This window comes from Amblyomma americanum, chromosome 10, assembly GCF_052857255.1.
Source record: "Amblyomma americanum isolate KBUSLIRL-KWMA chromosome 10, ASM5285725v1, whole genome shotgun sequence".
In the NCBI taxonomy this organism is placed as follows: domain Eukaryota; kingdom Metazoa; phylum Arthropoda; class Arachnida; order Ixodida; family Ixodidae; genus Amblyomma; species Amblyomma americanum.
In genome coordinates this window covers 53,898,779-53,912,529 of record NC_135506.1, presented here as the reverse complement: position 1 = coordinate 53,912,529, position 13,751 = coordinate 53,898,779, and the positions used below count along the sequence as shown (strand labels likewise).

The 13,751-nt window shown below is 42.2% G+C and overlaps 1 protein-coding gene across 1 annotated transcript; it reads left to right on the top strand.

Annotated features, from left to right (window-relative positions):
* Window positions 1-1,446: 1,446 nt before the first annotated feature.
* Window positions 1,447-13,657, top strand: LOC144108309 (uncharacterized). The gene is made up of 3 exons (XM_077641573.1): window positions 1,447-2,595; window positions 7,001-7,323; window positions 12,828-13,657. The coding sequence occupies exons 1-3, from the start codon at window positions 2,313-2,315 to the stop codon at window positions 13,365-13,367; spliced, it is 1,146 nt and encodes a 381-aa protein (XP_077497699.1). The 5' UTR covers window positions 1,447-2,312; the 3' UTR covers window positions 13,368-13,657.
* Window positions 13,658-13,751: the final 94 nt, after the last annotated feature.

Sequence of the window (13,751 nt, the reverse complement as noted above, 5' to 3'; positions counted from 1 at the left end):
CACAAATGCTGCAACGATAGTAGCTATGAACACGACAAGCACTGATCTGTGGCAGCTTCGCCGGCGTGAAGTGAATGCTTCGGAAACAAAGTGCGCATCGCTGTCCACGATTACCGCGCCATCGCTGGCTCTGGATTGTATCGAACTGGGAAGTATTTGAATAGTTTTTCACTAAAAAACTGCAACTAATGTAGCACTTACTTCATCTTTCGGGTTGTTTTACTCAGTTGAAATTCGTACCTATTTTTTTTTCTAATGTTGCTACCCGTAGCGTCGCCTGTGTGGCAGCTGTAGCAGCGGTGCGTCTTGGGTCTTTTGGTGGCCATGGAAATTTTCGATGGCCATTGGCTAAATGGCATTGAGATTGGCTGTGTGACTGGTGTATGAGAGAAATACTATGGGTTGAGCGACTGTCTGTAGGATGCAACATGAAAGCCACTTAATTGTCTGTACATTGGCACACTTAATGCCAAACTGTTGCAGTAATCCTCTTGTTCTGGCTTTTCTACAACACTCCTGCCGTCTTCTGGTGCCACTCTCATGTTTGTCACCTGTGCCCAATGTCCAAGCCACTTCTTGTCAGTGGCTAGCACATGTGACGGATGTAGAGCGAATTTTTTTTTTCTTCTGCATGTTCTGTGTTTTGGGGCGGCAGGTAAGCTTTTTTCTTTTGTATCTGACCGTGTGCATTCCTTTTGTTCTGTTCAAAAGAGGGTAGACTTATTACTTTTATGAGTCCATCTTGTGAGTGGGGATTAGCTAAATAATTGTTTAGCTAGACTGGACAAGTACTCCCTCGTAGAAGCTTGTAGGCATGGCACAGGTATCTGAACCCTTCAACAAGTGCTGCCAAAAGACATTTTTCTTTTCTGCTGTCATTGCAGTTATCACCCCTTCTTTGTTGTAGCATTTTGCAATTTCACTGAGAACCTTTGCCTTGTAAAGTTCTCATGTTTTTGTGTACTAAAATGCTTGAAAAAAAAAGGAATTAGTTGAGAAGGGAAATGCTGGATCGAAATTTATTTTATCTTTTTCTTCGTTTTTCATGTTGAAAGCCCGTTTTCTCACTTTTTTTATCAAGTCCAAGTCTCCTCTTTAGCTGTCCATGTTTTAACTCTCCGCCAAGACATGTTACATATGCTTTCTGTTCTTAGTGCAGAGGACTGTGTTCAGGAGTGTTCCAGCATTTGTGATCACATGCTCTTCACGTTCAAGGACTATTGCAGGAATCCTAGGCCTGCTTCATTATGATTTTAGATTATCCCTTATGTATATTAGATGTTTTACTGCTTTCCTATATTTACACAGATTTGCTTTGCGCATTTTGTCTTTCTGTTCTCATGGGCACTTCTGGCCTTTTCATGCCTCGAAGGTGCACCTTGATGTACTGCTGAGGTGAAGCTGGGGACATTTACATGAAATTAGTTTTAGTCGCTTAAAAATCCTGTTTAAAGATCAGGCCTGACTAATTTGTAATAGGTGTTGTAGGTGACACTGATCAGTACAAATCTTAATTGATGATTCTTACAATCGAACTGCAGGATTAAAATTGAATGAGCTTTACCAATACTGTGTCACGTGTTTGTTTTGAGTTTCCATCGCTTCTTTGATGTATTTGCATTTGCTTGATGTCTTCTTCAATTGTGCACATGCACTATTTAAGGAGTAGCAAGATTCATTAGAAGGTGTAACAAACGTTTGTTCGTAATGGCTTCTTGAACTGTAACAGTTCTTGTTCCTTCTTCTTTCTCAGCTTCTAGATTTCACCCATATGCTTTCATGTGCTGTGCTCTTTTTGAGTAAGCTCGAAAGCAAGCTCCTAGATGTAGTATGGCATGTAATAATTATAATCATTAGCACCGCATTAGTGTTTGCAACCAAAATTTTTGTTTGTGCATACTTCTGACTTTAAGCCTGTTATGTGCAATCCGAGAGCTCCCAGTCATCTCTTCTTGGGGCCCCACCTCTGACTGCTCTATAGAGTGAAGTGTATATTGTTGTTATTCCGTGAGTCTGGCTGGGGAAGGTTGTGTATGCCACAATGCTCCTTCCGTGGCTTCATCGCCTGCTTTCTAGCATTATGACTAAAAAATTAATTAAAATAACTTAGAATATCTGTAGGCTTATAGTTACCTACAGGTCCAGCATTTTTTTTGTGATGGGCTGGTGGCAGCTTTTCATGCTAACAAATGCATGCTATCTTGCTAGTTGAAATTTTCTGAGGATCATGTTTTCTTCAAGTCTTGCTTACTCAATTTGACAGCGCAGTTTGTGTCAGCATAATTAAATCTTAGTGAAAGAGCCCTCACCTTATGTTAATCCTCTTGGGAGATGGGCCAGCAGTCATCCATGCCCTGAAAGATATCCCTTCCATTTTACCAAAGGTATGCTTTCTTTATTGCCCAGGCTCATTCAGAACATGGAGCAGGAGCCACTTACCACTTGAACAAAGGCCAGTAGCAGGAAGATCCCATTTCCTGTGCACTGAGCGTGGCTACACCACAGATGTTAGCACTCACTTGAAAGACCACCAGAGGACACACACCGGAGAGCGTTCTTCCGGTGCACCCAATGCAACAAGAGCTTCGCTCGCAGGTACAGCCTAGTGGAGCATGTTCGCATCCACACAGTCGAGAGGCCATACCTATGCACTAATTGCAGCAAGAGCTTCACTCTGAGTTGCCATCTGAAACGGCATCTTCGTATCCATACAGGCGAGAGGCCATACCGATGCAACCGATTTCCCATGAGTTCGGAGCTGGATCGTGATGTGCTAAACCACACCTGCAAAAACTGTCTGAGTGACGCTTTTGCTCCAGCATCTTTGCAGAAAACAATACTGACAGTACTTCTAAGCTGCAGTGTATTCTACCAGCATTGGGTCGTGACAGGACACGTTTATAGTTATGTTACATCTTTTCTGATCCTGTGAGTAGATGGTTTGAAATCCATGTTTCTGTTTTGGTAGTGTTATTGTCAAAGTGGCATCTTGTGCCCTTTGAAAATGTTCAAGTTCTCTTTGCATGTGTCCAATGCAATGAGATTGGTGGTGGAATTTCAACTTTGTCTCCATGTAACCACCTTCATCGGTTGAAAAATTTTGTAAACTGTTGGTCAGCTTTTTTTGTTTTTGGAATGGAATGCATAACTGAAGATGACGTTTTGTTCGGACGAGAAAATTCTGTTTTCTTGTTAGATGCCAGTGCCATGTAGCCATGCCGAAATTGGACAGCTTACGAGCAATAGCTGCTAAAAGATAGATGTTCACTCTTGGCATTGGGTCTGAGTCTGAAATGGGTGCGTTCTTGAGGCGACATATGCACTCATAGCCTGTTAAAGCCACCTGCTTTCTTTGCAACCACAAGTGGTGCATTGGAAGCTCATGGCTGTCTCTCCAGCACTCCTTAATTGAAAATCTCAGCAGCTTTCTTCTCAAGAGTAGGTAGCTGTTTGCATGTACCAGTTTGGCTATGAGGTCTGTCTGGCCCTATTATTATGTGTACCCCGGAAGAAAGCTTTACAATGATAACGTTTAATGTATAGTATCAGGCAAAAAAAAGTAAGAGATGTCAGTGTGAACAACATTGTTACCTCACAGCAAGCTGATGAAAACGACTGCATGACAGGTGGTGATGGCATGATTTAATGCCGGCGAGCCTAGCGTGAACGCTCCGTGCTGCGCCACTGCTCACTTTGTCAAATTCTAGTCCGTGATACAGCCCGTGGCCACCCAGTGATCGTCCCGATCAAGCAACTAGAAGAATGGCAGTGAAGACGAAACGCAGCATGGGATGGTGGGTGTGAGAAGAGGGACAAGCACCAGAGATAAAAAGCAGTCACAACGGGAGAGATCACCACATGATCGCACAAGGGCTGGTCCACAGAGCTATCGGAACACAGGTCAGCTTGAGGCAAGGGCTGAGGTCTATTGCTGCACCAAACGGTATTTCCAGGAGGGCTGTGTGTTCACGTGTCTTGGATCGGTTGGGTTGCTTAGGGTCTGGCCAGTACGATCCGTTTGTCATGCCTTGTGGTTTGGGCAGGGGAAGGGGCTTGGGCGAACGGCTAGTTTGGCTCTGGTCAGGTGGGCTGGGTTGCAGCATGGTGGTGTGGCCTAGCACTACAAAGCTGACAGCCATGGCAGACTCAGTCTGCTGAAGCTCCAGGGCCAGCATGGCGACGATTACCCCGCATCTCACACCAAATATTATGTGATGGCAAGCTGATGAAGACAGGGTTACATGACAAATGGTGATGGCATGATTTAATGGCGGTGGGCCTAGCACAAATGCTCCGTGCCGCGCCACTCCCACATTGTCGTATTCTAGTCTGCAACGTTATGTTAGTTTTATGCTCAAGAACAGTAGGTTGAAAGAAACTGACTGTACTGACGTTTGACATATCTGTTTCCTGCCGAAGAAAATTGCGTTTTTGTTCAGTGTACTTTTTTACATGTTCTCTGGTTCTGATCTAGATATAATGATAATCACTTATAGTGATAACGATTTTCCATTTTCCTCAATATTGTTATAAGTGGATTGCATTGTATTCGAAGATTAGAGATGCCTGTTCCAATATAATGCGTTGTCTTTACGGTTATTCATTGCAATGGAAATTATAAAGTTTATCCTTGCTGGTCCACATTAATTGCCTGCTCTGTTTGATGCTTTGTTGTACACAGGAAACTTAGTTGAATTATCCTGATTGTGCTTGATGATTGTTCTTGGCTGGAGGTATTGATGACGCATTTCTACATTAAAGTCATTGTAGGATTTCTTGCCCTGTTATTTCATGACACACTGGTTTTTGAGTGACATTTAATGATTTTCATTTTTGAAGAAAAATAGAGTGGGTTGAGCGACTCTCTTAAAAATGCAACATGAAAGCCACTTCTCTGTGCATTGGCAGACATAATGCGAAATTATTGCAGTCATCCTTTCGCAGCCTTCTTTTGACGGCATGTTTATGTATGTTTTTCACTTCTTGCCAATGTTCAATTCATGTCTTGCTAGTAGCGAGCACATGTGATGCAGAGGAAATGTTTTTTCCCTTCTGGATGTTCCGTGTTCGGGTGTGGCAGATAAGACATCCTTTTTTTTATTGACTGTGTGGATTCCTTTTCTTCTCTTCAAAATAGTGTGGACATTTACTTCAATGTGTCCATGTTGTGTGTGGGGATCAGCAAAGTAATTGTTTAGCCAGGATGGACAAGTCTCTAGAAGCTTGTAGGTATGTCACAGGTATCTTAACCCTTGAACAAGCTCTGCTCAAAGCTTTTTTTGTTGGTGTCCGAGCCCATTGCTTGTAGTTAAACTCTTCAGCTGGCATTGTTATTCTGCCTTCTTTGGTGTTGTATTTTGCAATTTCACTGATCACCTTCACCAATTTTCATTATGAGTTTGTGTAGAAAAATGCTTGGAAAAAAATGTATAAGTTCAGACGGGAATTTCTGGCTGGACATTTATCTTCTGTTTTTCTTTATTTTTTAGGTTGAAAGCCCATCTCACAATGTTGATGAAGTCCAAGTCTCCACTTTAGCTATCCGTGTTATAACTCTGTGGCAAGATATGATCCTTGGCTTCTGTTCTTGGCGCAGTGCAGTCTGCTCAGGAGTGTCGTGGCGTTTGTGATCATGCATGCTCTTCACGCTCAAGGACAATTGCAAGAATCCTATGCCTACTACATTGTGTGTTTTGGATGTTTTACTACTTTCCTATATTTACACACATTGGCTTTGCACATTTTCACTTTTCTGTTCTCATGGGCAATTAATTTGTGGCCTTTTCATGCTTCATCTCCCTTGTGACATTGAAGGTGCACCTTGGTGCACTGCTGAAGTGAAGCTGTGGACATTGCCATGACATTAGTTGTAGTTGCTTGAAAATCCTGTTAAAAGATCAGGCCCACCTAATTAGTAATGGGTGCTACAGGCAACACTGATCATCACAAACTTTAATTGACAATTCTAAAATAATCGAATTGTGGGATGGAGATCCCCTGAACTTTGTATTTACAAGTACTATGTTATGTGTTTGTTCTGAGTTTCCATCCATTCCTTGATGTATTTGTGTTGGCTACATGTCTTCTGAAATTGTGCATATGCACAATTTAAGGAGTAACACGAAATGTTGACTAGATGGTGTAACCAACATTCTTTCCCAATGGCTTCTTGAACTGTGGGAAGCAGTTCTTATCCTATTTTTCTCAGCTTCTAGATTTCAGCTATGTGCTTCCATGTGCTGTGCTGTTTTTAAATAAGCTCGAAGCAGGCTTCTAGATGTGGTATGGCATGTAATAGTTAAAATCGTTACCACAACTTCGTGTTCGCAATCAAACTTTTTGTTTGCTTTCGGGCACTGTGGCTGAAAATTACTTTTTGAGATCTTGTTTTAATGGGAATTTTTTTTTGCGTGTGTTGTTGCAGCTCTCCATCATGTGAAACAATGGTTTTATGTATAAGTAACTGAAACATTGCATCATAAATTATATTTCTTTGCAGGTCATAGGTTGGCTGCTAATTTGCAATGGGAACTTTGCACCTCAAAACTTTTCTCAGACGCGCTTGATGGCATTCGGACTTTTTTTATGAGATGAAACTGGTGGCACGATAAAGGTGTGACTGAGAGTTCTGGTTTTGCTACTTTTTGCAATTTCTTTTATTAATAAAAGTGGTCAGAACCCATGTTAGTGTCATAGAAGCTGAAGAATTTTAGTCGCTAAGAGTTTCTGTGCTTTACTTTTTTGTGATGGGCTCGTGAAGGCATTTCATGCTGACAAATGCAATCTACCTTACTAGGTTAAATTTTGTATGTCAGGATCAAGTTTTCTTCAAGTCTTGCTTTCTTAATATTACAGTGCATATTTTATCGGGATAAATAGGTCTTAGTGAAAGTGTCCTCACCTTATTTTAATCCTTTTGGGAGATGGGCCAGCAGTCATCCATGCCCTGAAACATATACCTTCGATTTTACAAAAGACTTGCTTTTTTTCTATTGCCCAGGCTCAACAAGAACTTGCAGCAGGAGCAACTTACTGCCGCAACAAATGCCAGAAGCAAGAAGGAGGCGGTTCCTGTGTATTGAGTGTGGCTACACCACAAATTTTAGTACTCACTTCAAAGATCACCAGAGGACACACACCGGAGAGCGCCCCTTCCGATGCACACATTGCAGCAAGGACTTCACTGTGAACAGCCACCTGATACGACATCTTCATATCCACACAGGCGAGAGGCCATGCCGATGCAACTTATGTCCCATGGGTTTTGCTAGGAGTGCACAGCTGAGGCGTCATATGCGAACCCACTCCCACAAAAAACCATCTGTGTGATGCTTGTGCTCCAGCACCTTTGAAGAAACAGTACTGTCATGCCACTATGTTTTCTACCACCATTCAGTGGTGACAGGACACTTTAGCAGTTATGTCACCTCTCTTCTGACACTCCTAGTAGACTGCTTGAAATACATGTTTCTGTTTTGCTAGTGTTATTGTCAAAGTGGCATGTTGTACCCATTGAACATGATAAAGTATTCTTTGCATGTGTCTTCTGCAACCAGATTGGTGGAGCACTGTTCAACTTTGTTCTCTCCATGTAACCACCTTCACCAGTTCACAAATTTTGTTAACTATACCTTAGCTTTTTTTTTCCTAAAAAACACATTTATTTAATTGTACTTGAAAGGCCCAGAACGTGGCATTACATGAGAGGTGGGCTCAGATATGTATAAGTAATTATAGCTTTTTGATTGATGCCTTGAAGCGGTCAGGTATGTTATGTAGAACAGTTTCCATGGGCTAGTTCCATTTTCTGGCAGTCGAGCTGAAGAACGAGTTAAGATGGGCGTAGGTGGACGCGCGAGAACGCACTCTTTCATGTGGTTAATTCGACATGAGTGATGGTGAGCTTAGGTGATGACAGAAGTGCTCAGGGGTGAATGGTAGAATTTATGATGAAGGCAGTTTAGTTATATTTCAGTGCGATTCAAGGCAGTGGAGGCTAGCTTGAGATTTGAGTGATGTAATGCTGGTGTGGTAAGAATAATCTGAATATATGAGACACACTGCGTGATTCTGGATGGATTCCTGGGCCTTGGTAAGGTTGACTTGATGGGGGTCTGAATTGCCAAATGCATATTCAAGTTTCGGCCTGACCAAAGTTAAATAGACGGTCAGTTTTACTGTGGGCGAAGTAAACTGTGTTGCATTCTAGGTCGCCAAGAACACTGTTAGCATCATTTGTTATATTCATAATGGGGAAAGACCAAGTCAGGTGGTGTGTAGAGCTGATTCCTAGGTATATGTATGATTGTGCATGTGCTATTTCACCACTGCATATGCTGTAATTTGATGGATGATAGGAATGACAACGATGAAATGTGACAAGAGTTGTCGTATTAGCATTTAAAGATATTAACCTGTTTTAACACCAATTTTCAAAGAGTGCTAAGTTATTTTGCAGAAGGAATGAGTCACTACTGTTAGTAATGCTCCGGTAGATGCCGCTGTCGTCAGCAAACAACCAAACATTCGATGCGAGATTATGCAGAAGATTGTTAATGTAGATCAAAAATAGTAGAGGGCCTAGAAAAGTGCCTTGTGGCACACCAGAAGTTACAGGCGACATTGAAGACTTGCAGTTGTTACCGAATACGAATTGCTGGCGGCTAGTCAAAAATTTTTTTACCCAATTGAATACAAAGGTGTTTAAGTTCAAGCATGACAGTTTGTGTAAGGGACTTTTGTGGGCTGCTTTATAGAATTTTATTTAGATGTATAATAGAAGTGCATCTGCAGGCATATTAATATCCATACTTGAACTAATATCATTACCATTTAGACCTACCTGAGTTGAACAGTTGAACAGGAAACGTTTTTTAGTAATCCATGTTCGTTAGGTTGAGCGAATTTGACAGACCGTAAAGCAAATTAACCGGTGAAGGCATTTGTGTTTGGAAGAGAAAATTCTGTTTTCTTGTTAGCTACCAGTACCACTTAGGAATGCCAGACTTGTAGAACTTACGAGCAAATGCTGTTGAAAGATGTTCACTCTTGGCATTGGGTCTGAGTCTCAAAGCGGTACATTCGCCAGGCGACATATGCACTCATAGCCTGTTAAAACCGCCTCCTTTCCGTGCAACCACAAGTGGTGCATTCGTAGCTGATGGCTGTGTCTCCAGCTCTCCTTCATTGAGAATCTCATCAACTTTCTTTTCAAGAGTGGGCAAGTGTTTGGATGTGCCACTTTGGCTATGCTGTCTTTGTCCAGCTCTATTGTTATGTGTACCCTGGAAGAAAGTTTTACAATGACCATATTTAATGTATTGCATCTGGTAAGGAAAAGTGAGAGGTGTCAGTGTAGTCAACATTGTTACCCGACGGCAAGCTGATGAAGGCAGGACTACATGACAGATGGTGATGGCATGATTTAATGGCGGCGGGGCTAGCGCGAGCGCTGTGTGCTGCGCCACTGCTCACGTTGTCACGTTCTAGTCTGGTACAGCCCGTGTTCACCCAGCGATCGTCCCGATCGAGCAAACTAGAAGAATGGCAGTGAAGACGAAATGCAGGATGTTTTAAGAGGGGTAAACACAGCAGATAAAAAGCAGTCACAATGAAAGAGATCACCAGATGATCGCACAAGTGCTGGTCCACAGAGCTCCCGGGACACAGGCCAGCTTGAGCCACCGGCTGAGGTCCATTGCTGCACCAAATGGTATTTTCAGGAAGGCTCTGCGTTCACATGTCTTGGATCAGTTGGGTCGCTTGGGGTCTGGCTAGTACGATCAGTTTGTCATGTTTTGTGGTTTGGTCAGGGGAAGGGGCTTGGGCGAATGGCTAGGTTGGCTCTGGTCAGGCGGGCTGGGTTGCAGCATGGTGGTGTGGACCAGCAGCACCAGGCTGACAGCCATGGCAGACTCAGTATGCTGAAGCTCCAGGACTGGTAGGGTGATGATTACCCCGCATCTCACACCAAATATTACGTGATGGCAAGCCGATGAAGACGGCTACATAACAAATGGTGATGACATGATTTCATGGGGGTGGGCCTAGCACAAAACGCTCCGTGCCACGCCACTCCCACTTTTTCGTATTCTAGTCCGCGACATTGTGAGCTTAATGCTCAAGAACTGTAGGTTGAAGGAAACTGTCTGTATTGACATTTGACATATTTGTTTTTTGCCGAAGAAAATTGTGTTTTGTTAAGAATGTTCCTTTTCTACATGTTCTCTGGCTCTGGTCCAGATATAATGATAATCGCTTATAGTGATATTTTTCGTTTTTGTCACTATTGCTATAAGTGGATTGCACAGTATTCGAAGGTTAGAGATGCCAGTTCCAATATAATGCGTTGCTTTTACGGTTAGGCATTGCAATCGAAATTATAACGTTGATCCTTGCTGGTTCATATAATTGCCTGCTCTGTTGATGCGTTGTTGTCCACAGGAAACTTAGTTGAATGATCCTGATTGTGCTTGATGCTTGTTCTTGGGATGAGGTATTGATGACACATTTCTACATTAAAGTCATTGTAGAATTTCTTGCCCTGTCATTTCATGGCACACTAGTTTTTGAGTGAAATTCAATGATTTGCCTAATTTTCAAGAAAAATACAGTGGGTAGAGCGGATCTCTTAAGAATGCAACATGAAAGCCACTTCTCTGTGCATTGGCACACTTCATGCGGTACTATTGCAGTAATCCTTTTGCAGCCTTCTTCTGATGCCATGCTTAAGTATGTTTTTCACTTCTTCCCAATGTTCACTTCACGTCTTGCTAGTAGTGAGCACATGTGATGCAGAGCAAATGCTTTTTTTTTCTTCTGCATGTTCTGTGTTTGGGTGTGGCAGATAAGACTAACCCTTTTTTTATTGACTGTGTGCATTCCTTTTCTTCTCTTCAAAAGAGGGTTGACATTTACTTCAATGTGTCCATCTTGTGTGTGGGGATCAGCAAGGCAATTGTTAAGCCAGAATGGACAAGCCTCTGGAATCTTGTAGGCATGGCACAGGTATCTGAACACTTGAACAAGCTCTGCTCTGAGCTATTTTTCTTGGTGTCCAAGTCAATCACTGGTGTCTAATCTCTTCAGCTGACATTTTAGTTATCCCACCTTCTTTGCTGTGGTATTTTGCAATTTCACTGATCACCTTCACCAATTTTCATTATGAGTTTGTGTAGAAAAATGCTTGGAAAAAAATGTATAAGTTCAGACGGGAATTTCTGGCTGGACATTTATCTTCTGTTTTTCTTTATTTTTTAGGTTGAAAGCCCATCTCACAATGTTGATGAAGTCCAAGTCTCCACTTTAGCTATCCGTGTTATAACTCTGTGGCAAGATATGATCCTTGGCTTCTGTTCTTGGCGCAGTGCAGTCTGCTCAGGAGTGTCGTGGCGTTTGTGATCATGCATGCTCTTCACGTTCAAGGACAATTGCAAGAATCCTATGCCTACTACATTGTGTGTTTTGGATGTTTTACTACTTTCCTATATTTACACACATTTGCTTTGCACATTTTCACTTTTCTGTTCTCATGGGCAATTAATTTGTGGCCTTTTCATGCTTCATCTCCCTTGTGACATTGAAGGTGCACCTTGGTGCACTGCTGAAGTGAAGCTGTGGACATTGCCATGACATTAGTTGTAGTTGCTTGAAAATCCTGTTAAAAGATCAGGCCCACCTAATTAGTAATGGGTGCTACAGGCAACACTGATTATCACAAACTTTAATTGACAATTCTAAAATAATCGAACTGCGGGATGGAGATCCCCTGAACTTTGTATTTACAAATACTGTGTTACGTGTTTGTTTTGAGTGTCCATCCCTTCCTTGATGTATTTGTGTTTGTTTGATGTCTTCTGAAATTGTGCATATGCACAATTTAAGGAGTAACAAGGATTGTTGACTAGAAGGTGTATCCAACATTCTTTCCTAGTGGCTTCTTGAACTGTGGGTTGCTGTTTTTGAGTAAGCTCGAAGCAGGCTTCTTGATGTGGTATGGCATGTAATAATTATAATCGTTAGCACACATTATTGTTTCCGATCAAAAATGTTTGTACATGCTTCTGGGATTAAACCTGTGTTGTGTAGTCAGAGAGCTCCCAGTCAGCTTTTACTGGGCCCCACCACTGAGTGTTTTAACGAGGGACGTATATTGTTGTTATTCCTTGAGATTGGTTGGGTAGATTGTGTATCGCACAGTTGTCCATGCATGGCTTCACTGTAGATGAAAATTAATTCTTGAGGCCATGTTGTGAGGGGAATTGTTTTTTTGTGTGTGTGGTTGCAGCTTTCTATGATGTGAGACTATGGTTTTATGTATGGATGGCTCAAACGTAGGAATCATAAATTAGATTTCTTGAGAGCCCATAGATTGGCTGCTAATTTGGAATGGGTACTTTGCACCTTAAAGCTATTTCTTTCGAGATGTGCTTGATCCTGTTCTGACTTTTTTTATGAGGTGAAACTGGTGGGCAAGATGAAGGTGTGAAAGAGAGTGCTGGTTTTGTGGCTTTTTGTCATTTCTTCTATTACTAACAGTGGTCGGAACCCATGCTAGTATCTTATAATGTCTGTAGGCTTTTAGTTACCTAGAATTTCACTGTGTTTTTGTGTGATGAAATGGGGGTGGCTTTTCATGCTGAAGAATGATGCATGCTACGTTATTAGATGAAGTTTTCTATATGTGTATCAAGTCTTCTTCAAGTGTTACTTATTTACTCAATTTGACAGCAGATATTCTGACACCATAACTCAATCTTTGTGAAAGCGTCGTCACAATATGTTAATCCTCTTGAGACGTGGGTCAGCAGTCACCCATGCCCTGAAACATATCCCTTCCTTTTTACGTAAGGTATGCTTTCTTCTATTGTGCAGGCTCAACCAGAAATTGGAGCAGGAGCAACTTACTGCCTCAACAAACGCCAGAAGCAGGAAGATCCCGTTACTTGTGCATTGAGTGTGGCTACACTACAGATATTAATTCTCACTTCAAAGGTCACCAGAGGACACACACCGGAGAGCGCCCATTCCAGTGCACCCATTGCAACAAGAGCTTTGCCGCCAAGCATAATCTGAAACAGCATCTTCGTATCCACACAGGCGAGAGGCCATACCGATGTAAACATTGCAGCAAGGCCTTCATTCAGACTAGTCACCTAAAAGAGCATGTTCATATCCATACAGGAGAGAGGCCATACCGATGTAAACATTGCAACAAGGCCTTCATTCAGATTAGTCACCTAAAACAGCATGTTCATATCCACACAGGCGAGAGGCCATACCAATGCAACCTATGCCCCATGGCTTTTGCAACCAGTATAAACCTGAGGCGCCATGTGCAAAGAACCCACAAAAAACAGTCTGTGTGATGCTTTTCCCCCAGCACCTTTGGAGAAAGAGTACTGATGACATTTCTAAGCCGCGGTGGTTTCTACCGGCACTGAGTGGTGACCGGACACTTCCACAGTTATGTGGCCTGTCTTCTGATCCTGCCAGGATCCCGTGTTTCTATTTTGCTAGTGATATGGCTAAAGTGGAATTTTGTGGCCTTCAAACACGTTCAAGTCCTCTTTGCTTGTGCCTGCTGCAACCGGAACTGTGGTGTCCTGTAAAACTTTATTGTCTCGATGTAGCCACCTTCATCAATTCAAAAACTGTAAACTGTGCCTCAGTTTTTTTTTAATGGAAGAAATAAACTAACCTGAGATGACATTTGTCTTTGGAAAAGGAAATTTTTGTTTTCTTGTTAGCTA